The sequence below is a fragment of the Ruditapes philippinarum genome, unplaced genomic scaffold (genome assembly GCF_026571515.1).
Source record: "Ruditapes philippinarum isolate M1 unplaced genomic scaffold, ASM2657151v2 ctg7664_1_1_1_1, whole genome shotgun sequence".
Lineage (NCBI taxonomy): Eukaryota > Metazoa > Mollusca > Bivalvia > Venerida > Veneridae > Ruditapes > Ruditapes philippinarum.
The window spans coordinates 131,350-156,999 of record NW_026852768.1 but is presented as its reverse complement, the minus strand read 5'-3'; the positions used below and the strand labels follow the sequence as shown (position 1 = coordinate 156,999).

At 33.3% G+C, this 25,650-nt stretch overlaps 1 protein-coding gene across 2 annotated transcripts; it reads right to left on the bottom strand.

Annotated features, from left to right (window-relative positions):
- Positions 1-6,679: 6,679 nt before the first annotated feature.
- On the bottom strand, positions 6,680-25,637 carry LOC132723967 (polyamine-transporting ATPase 13A3-like). Of its 2 annotated transcripts, XM_060708774.1 has the most exons (8): positions 25,500-25,637; positions 21,008-21,105; positions 16,688-16,855; positions 16,383-16,441; positions 13,273-13,360; positions 10,470-10,508; positions 7,928-8,013; positions 6,680-6,778 (listed from the first exon to the last, which is right to left on the bottom strand). In XM_060708774.1, the coding sequence occupies exons 1-8, from the start codon at positions 25,513-25,515 to the stop codon at positions 6,700-6,702; spliced, it is 633 nt and encodes a 210-aa protein (XP_060564757.1). In that variant the 5' UTR covers positions 25,516-25,637; the 3' UTR covers positions 6,680-6,699. The 2 variants fall into 2 exon arrangements, with proteins under 2 accessions (XP_060564757.1, XP_060564761.1); XM_060708778.1 differs by lacking the exon at positions 10,470-10,508 and having other exon boundaries at positions 6,681-6,778.
- Between the last annotated feature and the right edge of the window lie 13 nt (positions 25,638-25,650).

The following is a 25,650-nucleotide window of genomic DNA, read 5'->3' as shown; positions in this document are numbered from 1 at the left end:
TACACAAACAAAAATACTTCTGTAAAACCCAAAAGAATAGGAAAAAGAAAACAAGAGCTGTCAGTAGGACAGCAATGCTCGACTATTCTTAGTGCTTGATAGTAAAAAAAATGCTTGATACAGTAACCTCTCTCCTGTTAACAGGTTGGGGTCATGATGGTGAACAAGTGTGCAAAGTTTCAAAGCCATATGTCAATGGACTTTGAAAATATTTGAACTATTACAAAAACTTTAACATAAATTCTAAGTCAAAAAAGGGGGCATAATTCTGTCAAAATGCTTGATAGAGTTACCTCCTCCTGTTTACAGGTTGGGGTCATGATGTGTGAACAAGTGTGCAAAGTTTCAAAGCCATATGTCAATGGACTTTGAAAATATTTGAACTATTACAAAAACTTTAACATAAATTCTAAGTCGAAAAAGGGGCATAATTCTGTCAAAATGCTTGATAGAGTTACCTCCTCCTGTTAACAGGTTGGGGTCATGATGTTGAACAAGTGTGCAAAGTTTCAAAGCCATATGTCAATGGACTTTGAAAATATTTGAAACTATTACAAAAAAACTTTAACGTAAATTCTAAGTCGAAAAAGGGGCATAAATTCTGTCAAAATTGCTTGATAGAGTTACCTCCTCCTGTCTACAGGTTGGGGGTCATGATGAGTGAACAAGTGTGCAAAGTTTCAAAGCCATATGTCAATGGACTTTGAAAATATTTGAACTATTACAAAAAACTTTAACATAAATTCTAAGTCGAAAAAGGGGCATAATTCTGTCAAAATGCTTGATAGAGTTACCTCCTCCTGTCTACAGGTTGGGGTCATGATGTGTGAACAAGTGTGCAAAGTTTCAAAGCCATATGTCAATGGACTTTGAAAATATTTGAACTATTACAAAAACTTTAACGTAAATTCTAAGTCGAAAAAGGGCATAATTCTGTCAAAATGCTTGATAGAGTTACCTCCTCCTGTCTACAGGTTGGGGTCATGATGGTGAACAAGTGTGCAAAGTTTCAAAGCCATAACATAAGTGTTACGCCGACGCTCGGGTGACCTGGACTTTGAAAAAAAACATATATAAAGCATTCATCATTCAAACAATTGAACTCATTACAAAAACTTGTGCACTATATCTAATACAACTTGAACAACATGATCCTTTTCCCTATCAAACTATGTAAAAACATAGCGTAGCTTATAGCCCTTACTGTCCTGAACTCGTACTTTTCGGTTCCCAAATAGAAAAGGGTTGCCCTGTTTTAAATTGTTTTCCCACAAAAAACAGAGATTGTTTTACTGTTTTCCCCTTTCATGTTAAACACGGGGTGTTTTTTAGAGGGCCCGTTTGAATGTCTATGTCGGGCCCAGGGGGGTTTTTGTAAACGGGAAAAACCCCTTTTCACCGGGAAAACCCCAAAAGAAAATTTTCCCACTGTTACATAACTTTAAACCCAAATTTTACATTTTTAACATGAACAAAACCAACTTGATAAACAAAAACAAAAGGGACAAAAAATTTAAAAATTTTTTGTTGAAAAATTTGGTTTTAAAAACAATTTTTTTAAGTGTACTTTAAAAACTCTATGTGTTCAAAACTACAATTTTTCCCTTGTTTGTTTTTTTGTTTGGTTTAAATTTTACGCCCTTTTTAAAAACAAAATTTTCAGTCATTTTAGGCGGGTATTTTCCCTAACCATTGTTTCCGTAAAAAATTTCCCCACCATTAAAAGACTACCTTCCTCACGTTTTAAACAAACCAAAGGGATCTCCCGGGGGGATCAAAACCCACGCCAAAGAGGAAAACGGGGATTAGAATCATCGTAACAATTTATTTCAAAAATTCTCCATTTTTCTAAGTTTTTTGGAAAGTCCCAAATTTCTTCCCCCAAAATTATATATTTTTTAAAATTTTAAAAACCCCTTAATAACACTTTCAAATTTTTAAGATTTTTCGAAATTTTCTTTTGGTTCGGGGCCTAAAAAAGAAAAAATTTTTTTTTTAAAAAAAAACCATTTCCGGGCCAAGCTTTTTTCCCAGTTTATTTTGTTTTCATTCCCTTTTTGACCAGAATCTCAAATTTTAAAATTTTATTTACATAAAAACCCCATTTAGCCATATGAAATTTTAAATTTAAATTTTACCCCCAGTTTTTGAATTTAAAAAAATTTCCCATTTTAAATTTAAAACAGGATTTAATACCAAAATGAAATTTAAAAAATGAGGCAAACCAAAAACAATATTAGCCTGGGTTTCGATTTCCAAATTTTAAAACCCTTTTAAACCCTGGCCGGCCCTTTTTATTTGGTTTGGAAAAGGCTTACCCCACTATCCTTTTCCCCGGGCATTTAAAGACCCAGAAATGCTTCTAAAAAATGCTTCTTTTTCCTTTTCCCTTTAAAAAAAGCTTTTTTTATTTTTAAAAGTGTGTTTTTAAAAGTTTTTAAAAAAGTTATTTCAAAAGAAAATTTTATTGAACCATCTTTTTTCCCCCTGTATTGCCTTTTTTTGGCCCAAATTTAATTAAAATTTAATAAAGGTTTAACAGTTTTTTGGTATGGGAAAGTAAAAATTTACTTACTTTTTTTAAAAATTTCCCTACTTTTACGACAAATCATTTCACATTTATAGTATATTCTTCTTTGTTACATGCATTTTAACGGGTCTAAAAACCATTTTTTTTAAATGAAAAATTAAAAAACCAATCATTTTTCGCTCTCTTTTTTAAAAGGAACAAAAATTATTTCTTCTTTCTGAGACATAATGGACCTTCCAATTTTTTTTAAAACCTGAAAAGCATCCCTCTCATTCACAATACAGTTAAACCCAAACTAAATGGGGTTCCCACCCATACTTTTTGGGGCATTACACACCCCCATAAAAGGGTGGTACCTCTAAAAACATCTCCGGGTACCAGATTTTTTTGATGGTAATCCTCATACACTGTCAAAAATTTTACAACATTTTCAAACTTTAATTTGGGACTGTGGGCAAAAGCCTTTTAAAGGGAGAAGCCCAGAAAAAAAAAATTTTAAATGATTGAACCCTACAGTTAAACTTGTTTACACCCCCAAAAATATTTAAATCCCAGTTACCCCCCCCCCAAATTCTTCCTAAAAACAAATTAATATAATTTCCCCATAAAAATTATTTTAAATTTTCAATCAACAAAAAAACGAGAAAAAATTCCAACTTTACCATAAATTTCCCCTGCATTTACGGTCAAAATTTGTTAAATCTGTAGGGGTTTTCCTTTTTTAAAGGCCCTCTGAAAATTTTTAAAAATATATAACAAAATGTTTTAATAAAAATTGTGGCTTTTCTTTTTTATTTTTTTTTTTAAAAACAAACAGATTTTTCTGTTTTTTTTTGGGCCTTTCCATTTCAAAACACACCCCAAAAAAGGACCCTTTATTCCCAATTTTTTCTAACATAAACCCGAGAAGGACCACAATTTGGAAAAACCTCCATGCAGTATTTCGGGGTCTTTAAAGGGGCCCCACCTCTAGTCCCAACGGGCCAAACCCAATTTAAAAGGGGCTTGCTTAAATAGTTTTGAAAAACCAAATACGGGACTCTTAAACAGCATTCTATATTTTTTATTTTTTTATAAAAAAAATGGGGGAACCTTCCTTTTTTTGGGTTTAAGATAGATAACAAAATTAAAATTTTAAAAAAACCCTTCCCCTTTCTTGTTTAGGAAAACCCCAAAATTACTTTTTAAGGGGAACAAAATCTTTGGGTTTTGAAAGTTTCCTATATATGGGAATTTCGGGGCCTTTTTTTTTTTTGGGTTTAAAAAACCTATATTTAGAATGAGAATTTAACCCTTTTTCTGGTATGGTTAAGATTCTATATATGGGAAATTAAAAACAAACCCTTTTCGGTTTTTGTGGTTTCTATTTTATTAAAATTTATGCGCTTTACCTTTCGGGTTTTGGTATAAAAACCCTAAAAATAAAAGTGGACTAACCTGGTTTGGTAGATTTTGTATTTTAAATTTGTGGTTTCTTCCCTTTTCTGGTTTGGTAGATCTAAAAAATTTAGAATAGGACATCCCCTTTTCCGGGTTTTGGAAACACTTTTAATTTAAATGGGGGGATTTAAATCACTTTTTTTTGACTTTTAGAATGTGGCCCCCAAACTAACCTTTCTAGTTTGGTAGATGGATTAGACAATGAAAACCCACAGTTTTTAAAATAATGAGGGCATGAAGCGTAAAATAATCCCAGGGGCCCCAAACCATCCCACTAAACATAAACATTTGGGAAAACCCCATAAAATTTGGTGTTTTAATGCCTAAAATATTAATAAAAAAATAGTTTTTAAAACCGCAATTTTAAAAGTCAATTGTCATAGTCATTTTTAAAGTGAAAGGGGCCAATTTAAATTTAACGGAAATGAATGCAAGAAAAAGGGTTAAACAAAAATTTTTGGCATCCTTTAGAACTAAAAAACCCTCATTTCGGGTTAAACTCAACCAACGTTTTCGGGGTTTAAAGTGATTTTTTTTAAAAGCACCCTTTGCCTCAATTTTTAAATCTTTTTACCATGAAAATTTTGAAATGTATTTAAAAAAAAAGGTTTTAAATACTGGAAAAGTGAATAAAGAAATTTATTTCCACTTTTGGAAAAAGGGGAAAATTAAAAACCCTTTCATTAAAGGGACCAAAACAATTTCGGAAAAATATGCAAAAAAAAAACCCCCTTTTTAATGTGTAAGCCCACACACTGAAAAAAATACGGGAAAAAATTTGGTTTTCCCCTTTTTTGAAATTTTCTTTTTTTAAAGTTAGAGGGCCCCCATTTATCCCTTTTCTGTCATGCAGAAGGGGAAAAAAAGACGAAAGAGAAGTAAATCCTTATACTGGCCACTATTTCCAGTCCCAGATAAGTTAACAGGCCCCCAAAAAAAGGCAAATAAAAAATTTTAAACAATGTATCCCTATCAATGTTTAACAGATTAAAGCTGCATGGCCGAGGTGGTTGGGATTCATTGGACTAGTAATTTAAAATTATTTGGCTGGCTGCATTAAAGGCTAATGTGGGCAAGCAAGGTTGTTTTTTTCCCCTGTGTTAGGGAAACTATACAACACATTGCTAAGTTAAAGGGTTGTTTCCAGAAATGGACTTATGTGTACAATAAAGGCTTAATAGCCTTCGTTCCCAATCAAACTAAAACAAATTTGTGTATACACCAAAACCAATCTATGTAAAGTTCCATACAAAAGACCTCAACCTCTTTAAAAAATTAATGGAGATAGGAATTTTTGGTTGACATGTAACCAGCTTATACGGTTAGGACCCATATAATTTACTTTCCTGAAATTTTACCCAAAATCTAAAACTAAAATTGCAAAATCAATTTAAACTACCTGAATGCTTTCTTTTTAAAGGGAGAAAATATAAATTTTTTAGCAAAATCTATCTTTTCTATGATAGAAAAAAAAATTCACAAATTTGAATTTTTGCAAATCTACTTGAATAAAGATTCAGCAAAATCTTAAGCACTGAATATCCAAAGTGTAAAATAATATGGAGGATTAAACCATTTTCATTATCCATAAGGGCGTTTATCATTTTGAACAAGGGGGATACTCAAAATGTAAACAAGGGCACGAAATAAAAGAAAATAAAACTGTTCACTGTTAATTTCAACATCAAAAGTAACCTTTAAATATGTGTGTATACATACATTAATCCATCCTTTACAAAAGGTTTTAGCCAACAAAATTGATAATTTTTAAATGTTTAATTTCAAAATGAAATTGAATAATTTTTCCCCAACTGAAAACAATTTCCCAAAATTTCAAACTTGATTGGAAAAAATTTGCGGGTTATCTTTTTGCTTTATTTATGATACAAAAGGCCCCAAGGGTGATTTGGGCCCAAGTCAATAATGTTTTTTTAAAGGTTTTTTTAAAATTTTAAAAAGGGAAATTTTTGGGGACCTCCCCTTCCTGCAAAACGCCCAATTTTCCCCAAAAGTGAAAAAAATTTCCCCACCCCAAAGGGGGGCCCCTTTTAAAACTAAAGTGGGAAAAAAAAAAAGGGAAGTAAGGGGTGTACAAAAAACAAGGGGTTTCCATCCCCCAGTTTAATCTATGTTTCTAGGGTCTTGGGGGGGTTCGGGAAAAAGGTTTTTACCCAAATTTTTTTTCCTGTTATTTGGGGCCAAAAGGAAAAACCAAAGGATTTTTTTCGGGAAATAAAAAATTTCTATAAAAAAAGCTTTGGAAAGCCCTTTTAATAAGGGTTTGGGAAATTTTTCGAAAAAAAATTTGCTTTATAAGGCATACCACATCACAAAAAATTGCTGCGGTGAATATATGTTTTTTTCATACAAAACTGCTTATGTTTTTTCCCCAATGTAGCAATGGTTTTCTAAATTAGTTATTCATACAAATTACTCTATTTTAATATTTAAAGAAAAAAGGTGATTTTTTTTCACTCACATTTATTAAATTAAGGCTTTAAATTGAAGTTATACATTACATTTTTTTTTCCACAACTACATTTAAGTATAAACATTACAGTCAGCTCTTTTCAGTGGAAGGCCCTCTATAATGTTGTAGTAACTTTTGGAATACCAGCTCTTTTGTATATATTTACAATAATATATTGATGTTTGATTATGCATCCTTGTGCATAATTTTATGTATGTGTATATATATTCAAAACAATATGATAAAACATAGTGAAACTTCACCTTTTTCTTTGGTGTTCATAGCTTAACCCTTTGGCCTCATGGAAATATGAGCATGTATTGTTAACTTCCAAACCCCTGAAATACACAAAACATCACATTAAAATCATAAATGTTACAAAATCTCAGCTATTTACCTTAAGAACCATTACCATGGTAACAAAAACCTCAAATGGCATAACTTGTTAACCATTATTACCCAGCTGGAACCAAACGTGATAAGCCTTTGCCATCAGTCTGTCTGACCTTGCTCTTTACTGTTGTAAGATCCATTTTCTTTGTATTCTGATATTGAAATCCCTTATATTTTGAATGGACTGTTCTAGAATAAAAGCAGGGCAAATTCATAACATAAATTCAGCAGGTAATATGTTAGGAAACCAGTCGGTTTTTAGCTAAAAATTTGTTTGAAAATCAGTAACTAGTGACCAAGGTTAGTATTTGACAGAGGCAAAAAAGTTTTCAATTGATTCTAAATAGTATTTTAGTTTTTTCATAACAAGATATGACAAATTGTTTGTATTTTAATTGTACTCAACAATTAGTTTTCCAATCTGATAGAGTGCGGTATAACCCTTATGAAAAATAGTTACTCCATATTCGGATGTATTAATGTATTTTATTACATGCTTTTCGGTAGTTTATAGAAATATATCAGTGTAATAAAAATTGATAATTTCACTGTTTTAAACAGTGAAATTATCAATTTGATAATTTCACTGTTTTGAATTTAAGCCCCTTACGTTGTTTTAGTGAAACACCAGCGTGCACAGTACTGGGAACCAACTTTATGACGTGACGTCGTAAATGACGTCATGTTGTATTATTATTTGGCGCGCTTTTCTTTCAGTATTAGGTTTAATGTCTTTTTAAAACGTTTCTTTGCATATAATAAAAGAAAATTTGTTTAGTTTAGTGTAAGATCGAAATGTATTTCACCGTGAACACCAAAATTTTATATTTCACTCGTGGCTGCGCCACTCGTGAAATATACCTTTTGGTGCTCACTCGGTGAAATATATTCTGATCTTACACTGAACTAAACAAATATCCTCTATGTATCAGTTTGAGTTCAACTAAGTACAAACAAAATGTCTTGTCATAAAGAAACAAAGTTAAATGTTGAAAATTATTACAGTCTGTTAAACATTTAACACTGTTATTACGTTGCCATTTAAACGGTCAGCATTTTATTTTAACCCCAAAAAGAAACAGTGAAAATCATACCTCAATTTCTGGTATTTGTCCTCCTCAGCATTCCAGATGAACTTTACTCTCTTTACAACAAAATATCGGATCAGGTTTTCATCTCTCTAAAATAGTTGACACAATCATATCTTATTTAAATAGGAGAATATAAGTCAAGTTGTCACACACAACTTTTTTTAAATAACTTGTGTTAACAACTATAATTTGTCTGAAATCTTTCTCAATATTTTTTTAAGCATTTTTCAAACTAGAACTCCGCGAGTCCGATGTGTCGCCTTGTGAACAATGTAGTTTAGGAGAAATGGCCAGGACAAAAATGAAATATGAAAAATAACAAAGGGCAATAACTAAAAAATAATAAGTGCAGAGCAGCAGTTTCTGTGCACTGCACTTCTTATCAATAAGATGTATCATTCTATGATGTTTCAAGTCCATAGCTTTCATACTTGAGGAGAAATGACCAGGACAAAAATAAAGTAAGAAAATCAACAAAGGGCAATAACTCAAAAAATAAGAAATGCAGAGTATCAGTTCTTATGCACTGCACTTTTTCTTAATGACATCTATCATCCTATGAAGTTTCAAGTCCATAACTTTTATACTTTCGGAGAAATGGCCTGGATAAAAATTAAGTATGAAAATTAACAAAGGGCCATAACTCAAAAATTAAGAAATGCAGAGTACCGATTCTTGTGCACTGCACTTCTTCTTAATGAGATCTATCATCCTATGAAGTTTCAAGTCCATAGCTTTTATACTTAAGGAGAAATGGCCTGGACAAAATTAAAGTATGAAAATAAACAAAGGGCAATAACTCAAAAAATAAGAAATGCAGCGTACCTGTTCTTGTGCACTGCACTTCTTCTTAATGAGACCTATCATCCTATGAAGTTTCAAGTCCATGGCTTTTATACATTAGGAGAAATGGCCCGGACAAAAATAAAGTATGAAAATTAACAAAGGGCAATAACTCAAAAATTAGGAAGTGCAGAGTACTGGCAAAAATTAGGAAGTGCAGAGTCCTGGTTCTTGTGCACTGCACTTCTTCTTAATGACATCTATCATCCTATAAAGTTTCAAGTCCATAGCTTTTTTAGTTGAATAGAAATGGCCCGGACAAAATTAAAGTATGAAAATTAACAAAGGGCAATAACTCAAAAAATAAGAACTGCAGAGTACCGGTCCTTGTGCACTGCACTTCGGGTTTTTGAAAGAAGCATGCATACCAAGTTTGAAGTCAATCAGAGTTATAGTGACTGAGTTATGCTCCGGACAAGCTTTAGGGGACGCCGACAACGACACAGACGCCGCCGACAAAAGTAACCCCTATATGTCACCTTTTCAAGGCGACACAAAAAAATATTTTCTAAAAAAAGCAAACTGCATTGGCACTATGCACATATAATGACATTTCTTTTTTCTTTACAAAGGGAAACAACTTGTCTAAAGTAAGTATAAATATCCCTTAAGAGTTGTTTGCCCATTTTTTTTTAATTCTATTCTAAGTAAATTGACATTCAAACATCAAAATTTGTCACGTATTTTCTTATCATTGTATAAATTATCACTAAGATTTTGTATAGGTAGTAAAAAATTTCACTCATTAATATTTATTAATATACTACCATTACATGAATTATGCATGCAAGATATATATACTATACAGTTATGTGCAATACAGAATGCATATTAATCATACATAAAATGTTGCCTCACTTTTATTTCATGACAAGTTAATGCACATCTGCTCTGCTAATGTTATATGGCAACAATAATGGCAACTTTAAATCTGTAAAGGTCAAATAGTGACTTTCCCGATATACTGGTAAAAAATAGACTGTAAAAGCCCATTTTTGCATTATTATAGGCTAGAAAGCCACAAGTATAACTACAGGGCTGCCTTTCATAGTAAGTCCTAAACTGAGACAATTTTCATTTCAAAGAAAATGTCAAAACTAATGAATCCTATGTTACAAATCTTTTAATTTCTGAATAGCAATGCTGATGGGCATTCACTTTGCGAATAAAAGTGTCTGTCGTTGTATGTCTTAACTGTTTTCAGGAGAATAGATTTATTTGTAGTAAACAGTATTTGATCGAAGACAAAAATATTTATTGAAATGGTCTTTAGTTAGTCCTAAAGTTGGTTTTATGTCCTAGGTCTTAGGATACACTTAGAACTTTCAATGAAATGCAGTCCAGGTCTTTCACTTTAGAAGCCAGCTTGATAACTTCCTTCCAAAAAAAATAAAATCCAAAGACCCTGTCAGTCATCAAACCCACAATGATTCTTAGCTAACCACCTTAACCATTGGCCACTTCAGCAGGGAAATGGTTTACTTGATGTATATACAAAGTCATGTCACATAAATAAACAATGACAAAACATTGACACAAAGTTACAAACACAGGTAATCAGTTCTCTTTGCAATTGTATTTGTGTTAGTGATTTCTAGTGACTGGTAAACAAGGACATAAGGTAAACAAGGACATACAGGTGAACAAAGGGCATACACATGAACAAGGAAATAGTGTCCAGGTTAAGTTTATTAGTACCCACTGATGCTTTCAACTCTGGATTAGATTTCCTCACTGCATACTGTAATCAAAGTAATGCTAACAATTTTAGACAATGACTAAGCCTTACTAAATGAAACACAAACAAAATTCTTTTAATCGCAATGAAATAAAGTCTCAAAAAATTACCATAAGTGACGTTAGACTGATTGTGTCTTTTCAGTAAAAGGGTCTTGATCAAAATAGGCAGTTAGGGGCAATCATTATCACATTGTCCTTTTTGTTGCATTTAGGTGAATCTGAATATCTAGATATATATGTTTGTTTGATTTGGGTTTTATGTTGCATGGACACAGTATAGGTCATAAGGAGACTTTCCAGATTTACTGGTCGAGGAAGACCTCAGGTGCACTTCCGCGCATTATTTCAGCTTCCTCACATGACAGAATCCAAAGTCCATGTTATCCTGTTGGGACACTTATCCACAACGGTGGTTTGAAGTCAACGACCTTAACTACATGTGGATATAGTAAACCTAATTACAATGTCTATAGATCTAGCTACAGGTACAATAACCTGACTATTTTTATGTAAGAGTTTTATTATACATGTATACCTAAATCATATTTTGTTTTTATCTATTTATACACTGATAAATACAGGTCATTTACCTCTGTCATTACAATACTACAAACATATTATATAGATCAAGTTGTCGGCCCACTTAGCTCAATAAGGTGAGCATTAGATTTGTTATCCAGGGGTCACAGGTTCCATCCACAAGGGAGGCGAAATTTTTTCTATGACAACTGACCTCTGATATTGAGTCCAGTGGTCATTTCTGTCATGGCTAGTGATAACTTTCCGAGGCATTAATTACTTGACAGTTGTAATTGTTACCGGTAGTTATAATTATAATTACAGGATAGTTATCACGGAAAGCCAGTTAAAGACGACCACTCACTGAGATATAGAGGATATTTGTTTGTTTTGCATGTAAGATTGAAATATAATTTCACTGAGTGAACACCAGATGCAATATTTTCACGAGTGGCGTAGCCACGAGTGGAAATATAATAGCGGGTGTTCACGAATGAAATATATTTCAATCTTATATGTAAAACAAATAAATTTTCTTTTTATTTGATGCTTTTTAAGTGATTTTAAGTATTTTTTTTACTGATTTTGCCGCGCAATGTCGCGCATTCTCCTTTGTGACGTCATTATATCATGACCTCACATCATAAGTTTTGAAATATAGTTCTGTTAAATTTCTCTAATTTTGTTACATTTTTAACATGATGTATGATGACATTGACTTTCTTTTCCTAAATAAGTATATTTACGTATGACGGCATTCAATTCTGCCTGTTATTCCAGTTGGTTATGATTTTCTTTTCATTCGCATTCAGATATAGTCCGGCTACAGTGAAAATTATATTTTATAAATTTCACTAGTGGTTTATCAGAATATAATCATCTGGTATATTGTAATAAAACACTGGAAAGCATGAAATAAATGACCACAATTCTTGAATTGTTTAGAAATTCGGGTAAAGCCAGATAAACAGACAAATATTGCTCATGTGAATATTAAAGTAAATCCCTTATGCTAACAGTTGAAAACTTTTTATGCATAACTAAAATTATTCTATTTTAGGTTATATACACTTGTAATAGGACATTTTTTATTTTTTTTTAGAATACATGTGCTACAATAAAGTCTAATTCATGATTGCTTAAGTTTCAAAAATATTACTCTTGTCATTCATAAAGTTATCTATTTAGAATTCAAACCAGTGACCTGTTATAGTATTGCAGTTTTTCTACAATGAAATATAACCAAGAATTGAATTCTGCAGAAAATCCCTATCATATTCAGGCTCAACATTTTGGAACTCCCTCCCTTTTAACATAAGAAATTCTTCCAACTTACAAACATTCAAATCTAATTATCTTAAATGGTGGTTCTCTGGTGGGCACCAAATAATCTAGCTGTGTTTTAATATCACATATATACATGTACATGTATGTCTCATAAAATGTACAATTTCATACTTTCAAAATAATTAATGTTTGTATTCATTTTCTTATTGCAATTTTCAATTACTCTATTTTTCTATGTTGTATAACTTGTATACATTAAGTTTTCTTTCTTTGTTTATATAAATCTAAATGTTTGTAACTGTATATATGTACATTTTTGATAGAGGCTCATAGGGAAGACTGGGCTTGCCTAACTATGTTGCCTCTTTAAATAAAGTCTTTATTATTATTATTATTATATTTATGGTTAACTACAGGGGTGGCTTATTTTAATTAGAATAATTATATAGAGAAAGTCTCTGGATGCAGGTACATGCAGAGTAGCTAATAGCTACATTCATACTCTGAATAAGTAATAATTATATTCTTGCAAAATTATAATGCTGAAGTATTTTCAAAACTGTTTTTTTCTCTTTGCTTTAGAATCATTAAAATTGCTTAGTCCAAAACTATAAAATTTCCTCTTTTAAATGTGAGTACTGTATAAGTAGATATTTCCACGTGAATGAAAGTTAGCAAATTTAAAATTCCAGAATTTTGCACATGGAAATATTAGTGACTCATGCAACTTATTGACAAGTTTGTTGATATTTACCTTAGAGAAAATTTTAGCAATTCCCATAAATTCAAAAATTTGCCAGTATCTGCGCTTCCCTAACTTAACCACTTACACAGTATTTGGAATGATGATCATTACCTATTTTGTGCAAAGAAATCATTTCATTACTATCAATCAAACATTTATTAGTATCACACAAGATAGTATAACATGCTGAAGAAACTTAGAAAGAAAAACACACCTGCCCAGTGTTAAGAAATAGCTGTGCACGTCTGCGTCTCGACTTGGATGGTATGGAAAATGATACAGATGGTTTCAGTACTTCAACCCTACAAAAATAATGCCTTTTAAATTGGGAAAAAAGCTGATAAATCATAACAAACAATATCTGATTTATAAATTAGGTTGTTTTTCATAATTGGCCATGTAAACATAAAAGTTTAAGTTGATTTTGGTCACATTGTTTGGGATTTCTGAAAAGTAAATTGGAAATTATCAAATCTTTTTGTAAATTGGGAAAAGAGCTTAATTTGACCTTTTTTATGCAAAAAAAATGACTGCATTATTTTGTGTAGTAAAAGAAAAGTATTAATTATGATAGTCAGCATGTAAAACTCTCTCCGAGGAAAGGTCAAGATGTTTGGTGTTTCCTTTGCAAGTCAGACATATGAGTTCAAGCCCTACTTTAGAAATGTCCATGTTTCTTATATGACATCAGAAACTGTTAGTCTAAAGCTGCATGCCTCCAGATTAGCCAAAATATTTCAAGAAAAATAACTTGAGAAAAATGTACTTTAGACTTATGAAAAGGAAGGAGATTCAAAATTCAACTAATAATATATATTTCATGTGCAATTAATAACTAATTTTGCAGTATTTTTCACGATATTTCTGTGTTAACAAAATAAGGGCTATTTTTGAATACTTTGACTCTTTTCTGGTAATTTACATGGATTGTGCTGTTAGCAATTTGTTACCAAAACAATTATTTTACATTTAAATACCTTCTTAAAATTTGCATGAAAATTACATGTAGCTTGAATCTGGAGGCTTCGATTAATGTGAAGAGATACTCTGCTTAAGAACTCCAAAAAAAGTCTTTTAAATTCCAAGTACTCAATGTTAACCATGGATTTTTTTCAACATAAACATGACAATATGACCATCACCTTTAACACATGGTTTTAGAATAAGCAATTTGTAAAAATCACACTCATAAAAATTATAATTCATGAAATCAGGCTTTAATAATATGATAGTGAAGTATAAGTAATGAACTTTAAACTCATGAATTGCGTAAAGCATTTGCCCAGCTTCGAGCCTGAAACAATCCATTCATTGCCCAGCTTAGAGCCTAAAACAATCCATTCATTGCCCAGCTTCGAGCCTAAAACAATCCATTCATTGCCGAGCTTTGAACCTGGAACAATCCATTCATTGCCCAGCATTAAGCCTGAAATAATCCATTCATTGCCCAGCTTCGAGCCTGAAACAATCCATTCATTACCCAGCTTCGAGCCTGGAACAATCCATTCATTGCCGAGCTTTGAACCTGGAACAATCCATTCATTGCCCAGCTTCGAGCCTGAAACAATCCATTCATTGCCCAGCTTCGAGCCTGAAACAATCCATTCATTGCCCAGCTTAGAGCCTGAAACAATCCATTCATTGCCCAGCTTCGAGCCTAAAACAATCCATTCATTGCCCAGCTTAGAGCCTGAAACAATCCATTCATTGCCCAGCTTCGAGCCTAAAACAATCCATTCATTGCCCAGCTTAGAGCCTGAAACAATCCATTCATTGTCCAGCTTCGAGCCTGGAACAATCCATTCATTGCCCAGCTTCGAGCCTAAAACAATCCATTCATTGCCCAGCTTAGAGCCTGAAACAATCCATTCATTGCCCAGCTTCGAGCCTGGAACAATCCATTCATTGCCCAGCTTCAAGCCTGGAACAATCCATTCATTGCCCAGCTTCGAGCCAGGAACAATCCATTCATTGCCCAGCATTAAGCCTGGAATAATCTATTCATTGCCCAGCTTCGAGCCTGGAACAATCTATTCATTACCAAGCATCGAGCCTGGAACAATCCATTCATTGCCCAGCATTGAGCCTGGAACAATCCATTCATTGCCAAGCTTCGAGTCTGGAACAATCCATTCATTGCCCAGCTTAGAGCCTGGAACAATCCATTTATTGCCAAGCTTTGAGTCTGGAACAATCCATTCATTGCCCAGCTTCGAGCCTGGAACAATCCATTCATTGCCGAGCTTTGAACCTGGAACAATCCATTCATTGCCCAGCTTCGAGCCTGAAACAATCCATTCATTGCCCAGCTTCGAGCCTGAAACAATCCATTCATTGCCCAGCTTAGAGCCTCGAACAATCCATTCATTGCCCAGCTTCGAGCCTAAAACAATCCATTCATTGCCCAGCTTAGAGCCTGAAACAATCCATTCATTGCCCAGCTTCGAGCCTGGAACAATCCATTCATTGCCCAGCTTCGAGCCTGGAACAATCCATTCATTGCCCAGCTTCGAGCCTGAAACAATCCATTCATTGCCCAGCTTCGAGCCTAAAACAGTCCATTCATTGCCGAGCTTTGAATCTGGAACAATCCATTCATTGCCCAGCTTCGAGTCTAAAACAATCCATTCATTGCCCAGCTTAGAGCCTGAAACAATCCATTCATTGCCCAGCTTCGAGCCTGGAACAATCCATTCATTGCCCAGCTTCAAGCCTGGAACAATCCATTCATTGCCCAGCTTCGAGCCAGGAACAATCCATTCATTGCCCAGCATTAAGCCTGGAATAATCTATTCATTGCCCAGCTTCGAGCCTGGAACAATCTATTCATTACCCAGCATCGAGCCTGGAACAATCCATTCATTGCCCAGCATCGAGCCTGGAAAAATCCATTCATTGCCAAGCTTCGAGTCTGAAACAATCCATTCATTGCCCAGCTTCGAGCCTGGAACAATCCATTCATTACCCAGCTTCGAGCCTGGAACAATCCATTCATTGACCAGCTTCGAGCCTGGAACAATCCATTCATTGACCAGCTTCGAGCCTGGAACAATCCATTCATTGACCAGCTTTGAGACTGGAACAATCCATTCATTGCCCAGCATCAAGCCTGGATTTATCCATTTAGATAAAATTTAATTGAGCTACCAACAGTGCAATGCCTGGTTGTTCTACATTAAAGTGCAGGCATGGTCAGAAAAAGGAAGCTGATGACAAATGTCACATTTTCTCAAGTCAAAAATTAATATATTACACATGTAATAATGAAAAAATAAAGAGTTTGCGAAAAAAACACCCTAAAAAAGTCAATTCTCAATACCTTACCTTGTTCCATCCTTGGTCATTGTGTCAACCTTAGCTACAAACCATTGTTTGTACTGGTCCTAAAATATTGAATCTTTCATTGAATTAAGTCCTTTCAAAGTATTTTCTCAAAGAATGAGTATTTTAGACATATTTGCATATTCAGTTTTTTTTAAATCTTTGGATTTAAATTCATTTAAACTGCTTATAAGAAGAATTTTTACATGTATGAGGTGATAATTTCATTATTGGCTGTTGTGCAGCAGGTGTTTAATTATAATAGGAGGTGACTTTTGTATGAAGGTAGATAGTTTAAAGACACTCACCCTTAAAAGCACAGTGGTAGCTTCAGCCAGGCTGCATTTTCTATGAGTAACCCAGACAAGCCACTGAGGCACCCAATGAAATACCAGACGCAACAAACCAATAGTGATGATGATGAAAAAGTAAACAATGACACATTTTAACCTGCTTATTGTATATCCCTGTATTTCCTGAAATTATAAACCATTAAAAAACTAATTCTACAACTCAATTGTTGGCCATTTTAAAAAACAAATGTATATGAGCTATCAAATGAATAAATGTCACAGCTTCTAAATGTCATCACATAAATGTCCCCCCCCTAACCCTATGCTTACCCATCTACATGTATCCCCCAAGGGTTATCCATCTATCCCTATGCTTACCCACCCATCCCCAAGGCATGTCTACCTAACCTTAGGCTGATCACAAAACCCTATGCTTATCCACCTACCCTCAGTCTTATTCCCCTAACCCTATTTTTATCCACTTAACACTAGGTTTATCCACCTAACACTAGGTTTATCCACCTAATCCTAGGTTTATCAACCTAACCCCAGGCTTATCCACCTAACAATAGGCTTATCCACCTTACACCAGCCTGATCCACCTGACCCAAGGCTTATCCATCTCAGCCCAGGCTTATCCACCTTACACTAGGTTTATCCACATAACACTAGGTTTATCCACTTGACAACAGGCTTTTCTACCTAACCCAAGGCTTATCCAGATTACCCCAAGCTTATCCACCTAACACTATGGTTATCCACCTAACACTATGGTTATCCACCTTACACTAGGGTTATCCACCTTACCATAGACTAAGTAACATATATCTACATGTATATATAACCCTATCAGTCAATTTGCTATCAAGCCAATTTGTCAGCATGTCCAACATTTAACAGGCTCTACAAACTTAATAGTTTGTCATTACAAAATATATCATCTGCATTTTTTATGTAAATATATGCTTTATCTTAATGTATTGAATATAAAGGCAGATTTACAAAGGTGCTTTTACAGCAAGATCACATTTTGATTTTTTTTTAGCATTCAAGGCAAGTTAATTCAAGTTGGCAACATGTTTAAATATTACCTAATTTAAATGCAGTGAAATATTACTGTACAGAATGATGTACTTAATCATTCAAACATAGTACATAGAACTAAGATATATGCCTACAAAAATTTTTTCAAGGTTAAGTATACATGTACCCATTAAAAGTACAAACATAAAATTGAAATATCTAATTTCTGAATTATTGATCTTTAAAAGGGACATTCTACTGTAGGCTTATTTAAAATGTAACAACTTTAGCTATAAATATTAAATGTGCTAGAGTTATGAAAGAGATACCTCAACGAAGTTGGTGTGTTGCAAGCTTATATGAAAACCTCACTTGGGATTAAATTGCTTTTTTGGGCCAATTGTAGGGTAATATTCAAAATACATGTAGTACATGTATTTGAAGTCGAACATTTGAGGCTGTTACCTAATACAATACAATAATTTTTTTTTATGTATATACCATTTTACTGGCAAACATATCAATATAAATATATATGCAAAAAAGCAGGTGATACATAATATATGATGTATCTTACTTCAATTATTTAACTTTTACTCAGGGCTCATCCTGGGGGGAAATTTTAGGGAGAAGTGACTTCCTCGCGAAAATTAGGGAGAAGGGAAACAACCCAATGTGTATGCATTAACATGCATGGCTATACATCCTTTAAATATAATATAAACACAATTGACATCACTTATAATATTTCTCCAGTTAATTAATTAATAGTAGATTAATTAATAGTTGTATTAATTAAAAGTAGATTAATTAGTAGACTAGTAGTAGATCTGGCAATAGCATCTAAATGTTTTTGAGCTGCAAATATGAATATAAAAAAATTATTTTTGATATCTATTGATCAGCTATTTATAAACTTTCTCAAAATATGTGTTTATATATTTTCATGTACATTTGTTGATAATGATGTGTAAGAAAAGATGTGATGATAAAATCAATTTCATATTTCCTCACTTTTATTAGAAGATGAAGTCACCTTGGATATTGATTAATAAAATCTGTTCTATTCTGTTCTGGTAACAGAAATTTCTTTGAACGTTCTGAATGTTGTAATGTCAGATTTATATGCATATAATTATGCTTATAAAACAATTTTCAAACATCAAAGAATATGTAAAATATGTACTGCAAACATTTGTGCACATTATATTTGATCACTAAAATTACATACATTCATTTCTTATTGAAAAATTTGACTGAGAAATTGTAGAAAATTAATTTCTAATTACCTCCCTTTATTTTCATGAAATGTTAAATTCGGTAATATCTTTATAAATAATGCTTTTTAAAATTTACAAAATTGATAAATCTTAATCTGAGCGTCATATTTACGACATTAAAACAAATATGTATATTGAAACAATAACAACTCCTCTTCTTGACAAATTTTGTTGTTATATACGTTACATGATGCATGATATACGACCGATATGTAGTTTAGCCGGGATGTCTTGCCCACGTGCGTAAACTGTGTCAAATTTGGCATTTCTAAAAACAGAACAATGCCAAACACCCCCACTGTCTACAACATACCAATCGCAAGATTTTTGCGAAATGGTTTTCTTAAATTTTCGCGTTTGTGTATCAGAATCAGTAACTTTCTTTTAGTTTTACTGCTAGGTTTGGGCATTTCGCCCTGTAGCCATGACGTGAGCGACATAACAATTTTACAGTAAAAATTTGATGTTAACAGACTGAAATCATTCAAAACTATGATTAAGTTTTTAATCCGGTCGCTGATCATTAATGAAATTGATTATTTTTAATTGACTAACAGTTTTGTGATAGCCGTGAAAAATCCATTGCACATCGCCTTAACTCGGGTTAAAAACCCACCATCGAAGTGCATCGTGTATATCAATTAGGGAAGATTGCACGTATTTAGATAATCGGGGAAAAAACAATGTATAATTATCGCCAAATCCCGTATTAAACTCGCAAACTATCACACAATTATACCGTTTCGGGCCGATGCTCTCATTATTTACTGTTTAGAGTAGGCGGTCTATCGCTTCGCTTACAGGTAGAAGGTTAGTATAAAGCGACGCTCTGATTGGATAATGATAATTAGCGGTCGTCATATGGGCGGATACAATCTCTGCTCTTTACATCGCTAAGTAATTACTATTTGGAATTAAGATTTTATCGGCGATGTTGACTTCTCTTTGATCAATCGGAAGAGCGAAATTGGAATATACACGGCGAAGTTTTCGCCTGAATCGCCCTTCAGGATGAGCCCTGTTACTTGCAACTTGCCAAATTTTATTATAATGGACTTGTTAAGCTTATATTTTGGAACTGACCATGTCAATTTTGGATATATAAAAAATAGAAAAAAAATAAAGTTCATCAGTCAACAGTAAAGAGATTTAGATCAAATTGCATGAAAGTGCAGGTTCACCTGGCTGTAAGATACTATACTGGTGGCAAAGGCTTATAGTCATTTTTGTTCCCCAACAGGTTAAGCATTTGAGCCGTGTCACAACAAAACCAACATAGTGGGATTGCGACCAGCATGGATCCAGACCAGCCTGCACATTCGCGCAGTCTGTTCAGGATCCATGCTGTTCGCTATCAGTTTCTCTACTTGTAATAGTGTTGGTAAGCGAAGCAGCATGGATCCTGATCAGACTGCGCGAATGCTGGTCGCAAACCCATTATGTTGGTTTTGTCGTGACACGGCTCATTTATTAAACAACTTACAGCATTGATACTCATAGTAAACAAATGAAGAATGGAACAACAACTGTTGCCAGACATTCAAAAGTTTTCTTTTCAGGCTTGGCCTGTATATTACAACACATCATAAAATGATTCAAATTGACCATTGATGTCAACAACTAAACAGTGCAGTAACAGATGGAATAATACAGAACGAATAAAATAAAATCATTGAAAACAAAAACAAAGCATTGTTTATTTGTTACGTATATCAGAATGGACTGAGTGCATTGCTTTTATTTAATTTACAATTATACAAATTTTCAGGCTTTCCTATATTTGCCTACTTTTGATTGTAAATCGGGGCTTCTGTTACTGGAAGTTTGGGAAATCAATAGTCACAGCGGTCTGAGGGAAACAGTCACTTTACATGCAAATCCTGAACTGCAGTAGGTACTTCATTAATAGGGAATCATTTTAATTTCACAATTTAACATTACAGATGTGAGACATTCTTTTGAGTCCGAATTTGACATTGATTTATTATAAAAGGACTTGACAGTTAAAAATAAAGTATTTCAAAAAGATTACCATTTGGTCTTCTTCCCCTTGGTTCACATAACATTTTGTCGGGTCAACAGGAGGTGGTCCAGTCACAAACTTCCTCACCTTACATTTCTCCTTCAGATCTGCAAAATATATTACATAATCATTAATCATTTAATTTAAAACATCTTCCTTTTTTTTATCAATTGTAAACCTTATATTATATCTATATATAAACCTTTCTCCAGGTCAGGCCAATTTTCATAGATAAATTTAAATAGGGAATTTTTTCATTAAATTTTGGGGAAATGCAAAAGGGACAGTAACATAAACTTGATGGGAATAACAATTGTTACTGACAAGGTCAAATTAAGGTCAAGGTCAAGTTTGATTAAATCATCAATTAATCATTAAACAGTGAAGTAACTTAAAGAGTTTCAAGGCACTGACCATTTTTTCAACATAAGAATTTCTATTCACCTACCTGATAACGATTTAGTAAAAATCTGTTGTTTTAGATGAATACAAGTTCATGTGATTTGATGAAGAAATAAATTTAAGGTAATATAATGATTTGCCCCTCTGACCATTCACCCAACTTTAGTAACGATTCACTACACCTTATATCATTAATCAACATTTTTAATTCATTTGAATTGATAAATATTTGTGGTTTGGATATTTTTATGCATTTATATAATTATATACTTTTAAAGATAACATTTGATTTAGAGATAGAATAAGAAATATATCAGTTGTACAGAACTTACAATTACTAATCCGCGATAAGGATAACCTTTTTTAATTACAGTATTTTTTAACCGTTTTCTAATAAAATTCCAATCAAATGTGTGTAAATGTGTATGCCTAGATTGGTGATAATTGTATAATTTTCACATAATCATCCGTTTGTTACATATATACACTGTTGACAAGTTGTATTTTCTAGCTAACACATAATGCTATATTTTGTCATTTTCTAAAACTAGAAACTTATACTTATAAAGTAAATGAAGGCCTAAAACTAAAAAAAATTCAATACTTTAAGTTAGATCATGCTTAATACCGACCGAAAGAACTTGCTTTTTTCAGTAAATGCAATTAATATAATATCTATAAATCTTACTGGCACTTTTTAGAAGGAAAATGATTAAGACCATGGTGACATGATGATAACTGAATCATTACTGAACTCAGTGGGGTGAATCTGAACTGGGGCAAATCGTTATCAATTTTTATATTGATAACCTAACAAATAGTCATCAATTTCTGTCCTTAAAGTTAGATACACTGAGAACAATTTATTACACAAATGAGCCGCGTCATGACAAAACCAACATAATGGGTTTGCGACCAGCATGGATCCAGACCAGCCTGCACATCCGCGCAGTCTGATCAGGATCCATGCTGTTCGCTTATAAACCCTATAACAAGTAGAGAAACTGATAGCGAACAGCATGGATCCTGATCAGGCTGGTCTGGATCCATGCTGGTCGCAATCCCATTATGTTGGTTTTGTCATGACGCAGCTCAAATATAATAATCTTCATGATGATGTCTTAATTTTGATAACCTTATATACGTTTTAAATGTGAGGAGAATTTTTCAACTGTCACTTACAGGTGGTTAAAATTATTAAAATGCCTGATCTGGCTTATGTAAAATTCTTATCAGACATATGTCCAACAACTTCATTTTGCACAAAATTATTGTGCCACTACCTTCATTCTATATATTTGGATTTAACATTCTGTTTCTGTTTTTCAAAGAATTGTCTAAATATATATTTAGACAATTCTTTGACACTGAAAACTGAATGAAATGTATGCTGACAGGTGTTGGCACAGATTTCAACTAATTTTGGCCTAAAGACGTTTCGGCCAAAATTACCCACAATTATGTACAACTGTTGGGGGAGATAATGAATGTGAACTGAAAAATTTCCTTTTTTTTCAAAGTTAAAGGGGCATAAAAGTTAAAGGGGCATAACTCAAAAATCATCAAAGCATGACAAAATTGGAAGTTGACCTGCGCATTTCTTTGACATATATCCATATGTCAAATATGAGTTGAATGTGTAATACCCTAGAGGAGATAATGAACGGAAACTGAAAATGCATATTATTTTCAAAGTGAAAGGGGCATAACTCTGCCAAAAATCATTGAACCATGACCAAATTCAAACTTGACCTGCTCATTCCTTTGAGTTTTGACGTATCCATACGGAATTTTGAGTTGAATGTGTAATACTGTTGGGGAGATAATGAATGGAAACTGAAAATTTCATATTACTTTCAAAGTATAAGGGGCATAAATCTGCCAAAAATCATCTAACCATGACAAAATTTGAGCTTGATCTGTATTTTCTCATGACATATCCATATGCCAAATTTGAGTTGAATGTGTGCAACCGTTACTAAGATAATGAACAGAAACTGATGACGGAATGACGGAATAGGGTATCACTATATGCCCCAGCCATTATATGACGTGGGCATAAAAAACACTATAGTATACAGTATAGGGGGTATTATTGGATATTATCATGTAAATCAATGGTTATTTAATAACATTTCAAGTTCCTGTGCCTCACCCAACATGACCCACTAATAAACTTTGAGGCATTATATCGTCAATCTAACGTTCTGTGTTCAAAAATATAGACTGAAGTGTCCCAAATATATCTAACTACCTATATTAAAATACAGTAGCTTTTGTCCAGATCACGCAAATTTATTGAATTACAGCATGACATAAATATGTCACGGTTCTGGTTGACTTTGGATACGGGATTGGCTTCAGCGAACAGGTCTAGCATACTACAAAACCCGTTTGCTGAAGTCTCTTTAGTCCAAATATTTAGACGTAACCTCGGATTTGAAGCTATTTTTTACATGGGTAAAATCCACATTTTCCGATAAACGTCAAAATGTTAAAAAAAAGAAAATGCGATGTCTTTCAATGAAGGACTAAAGTCTCTTTAGCTGAGAGATATCAAATGTTTCCCCTCTTGGCTTTTTATAGGTTCATTCCGTTTTCTTTAGTGTGTTATATACAAGTTTTACTCCTGAAAAATACATAGGGGTCTAAACCAGGAGATTGCCGGCTATATCCTGGATTAGACCCCGGGGTCTAAACCAGGAGTATATATAAGGTTCATTCCGTTTTCTTTAGTGCAGAGATCTGCCGAGGACGCGATTTTGCGCCATTGGCGCTAAAAAAATGAGAATGGCGCAGGAAAATCGGCAGCAAAGGGCCATGGGCGCATCTAAAATCTGTGCCAGACTTATAAGAAAACAAAACTGTCTGCTGGGTTATTTAGTCATCCAGTCAAAACTGGTACCAACAGCAACATGTTACCCATGCTCCTGTAATTACGCATATTCTTTAGTTTATCCATTCCCCTATAGCTTTTGTCCATGTTGTCTACTTACCGCATTTCTTCTCATAATCCCTTTCCCACACAGATACTCATTTCTACTACCGTAAATTTAATCCAATAAAACAAACAAACACATTATACAACTACTTAATATTTAAAATGATTATCGGTAACTGAAAAAAAAGTGTTGCTATTTTAAGAAATACTCTAAGTTACAGTATAATCTGACAGGTGTTCAACTTGATCAACCCTAAGGTCACTAAAGTTCACGCAAGTTTTGGCTGATGAAGTGTAAAAAAAGATGTATATTTCGTCATCAGAATGTTTGACAGGGTGATTAACCAATCAGAGAAACATTGTGCATGACTTTTTTCATGATCAAAAGGTCTGTCGGCAAATGTCTTTGATGTATGCTGTCTACACAGAGGCATACAAGGGGCAATGAAATTCGTCAATATACAGTGGTAAGGGACATTTGGTGCAAAGTAGGAACAATTAAATGGATAATGCACAATATAAAACATTACAAGTAAGAACCAGCAATTATGTGAATAAATTTGCATATCAAATTTTTGAGCAGCCATTAAAAAAATATTTTCATTTTTGCCTGCAATTAATATTAGTTAGAAAGTTACCATGTAGGCATAATTTTTAATTATTGGTAAAGTACTGAATTATAAGTGAACCACTTGTCATAAAATATGATTTAAGTTTTATTACCTGTGAAATTCAATTACATGTATCTACAAACTTTTTAACAGTTATTTTGGTCAATGTTTACTTATTTTCCCAAGGCCCATACTTTGGTAAAATGGCCCATCATTTTCAGACCAAGTGGGCCCAGGGCCCAGTACTTTCAAATTCTTGGCAGATCTCTGTTAGTGTATTATATACAAGTTTTACTCCTGAAAAATACATAGGGGTCTAAACCAGGAGATTGCCACATATAATGTACACTGACAGTACACACCACGCAGCTATGCTTTTTAAGAACTAATTAATACAGAAAAAATATAAAGGTTCGAACCAACAATGGGACGAGTTGATCAGTTGCTGTGTTATTTATTAGGAAAATTATAGTCGACTTTTAGCAAATAATATATAGATCTAATAGAATCAACAATTATTAAGAATAAATGTTAAAAAAATAAATACCAGTGTCGGCTGCCATTATTATCTCTTTATTTTTTTCCTAGGATTTTACAGATCAAAGTGTAAACAGAACCATGCCTTAGCCTTATTGGGAAATGCGAATCTGATTGGATACATTCGGAACATTTGACTGATTATTCATAAGTTTGGTGAT

Coding starts and splice junctions, on each gene's coding strand:
- LOC132723967 (XM_060708774.1), bottom strand. Junction 10,509..13,272: donor TATTTCTTAACACTGGGCAG/GTGTGTTTTTCT, acceptor CTTTGATTACAG/TATGCAGTGAGGAAATCTAA. Junction 8,014..10,469: donor ATCCAGAGTTGAAAGCATCA/GTGGGTACTAAT, acceptor CAACTATTTTAG/AGAGATGAAAACCTGATCCG.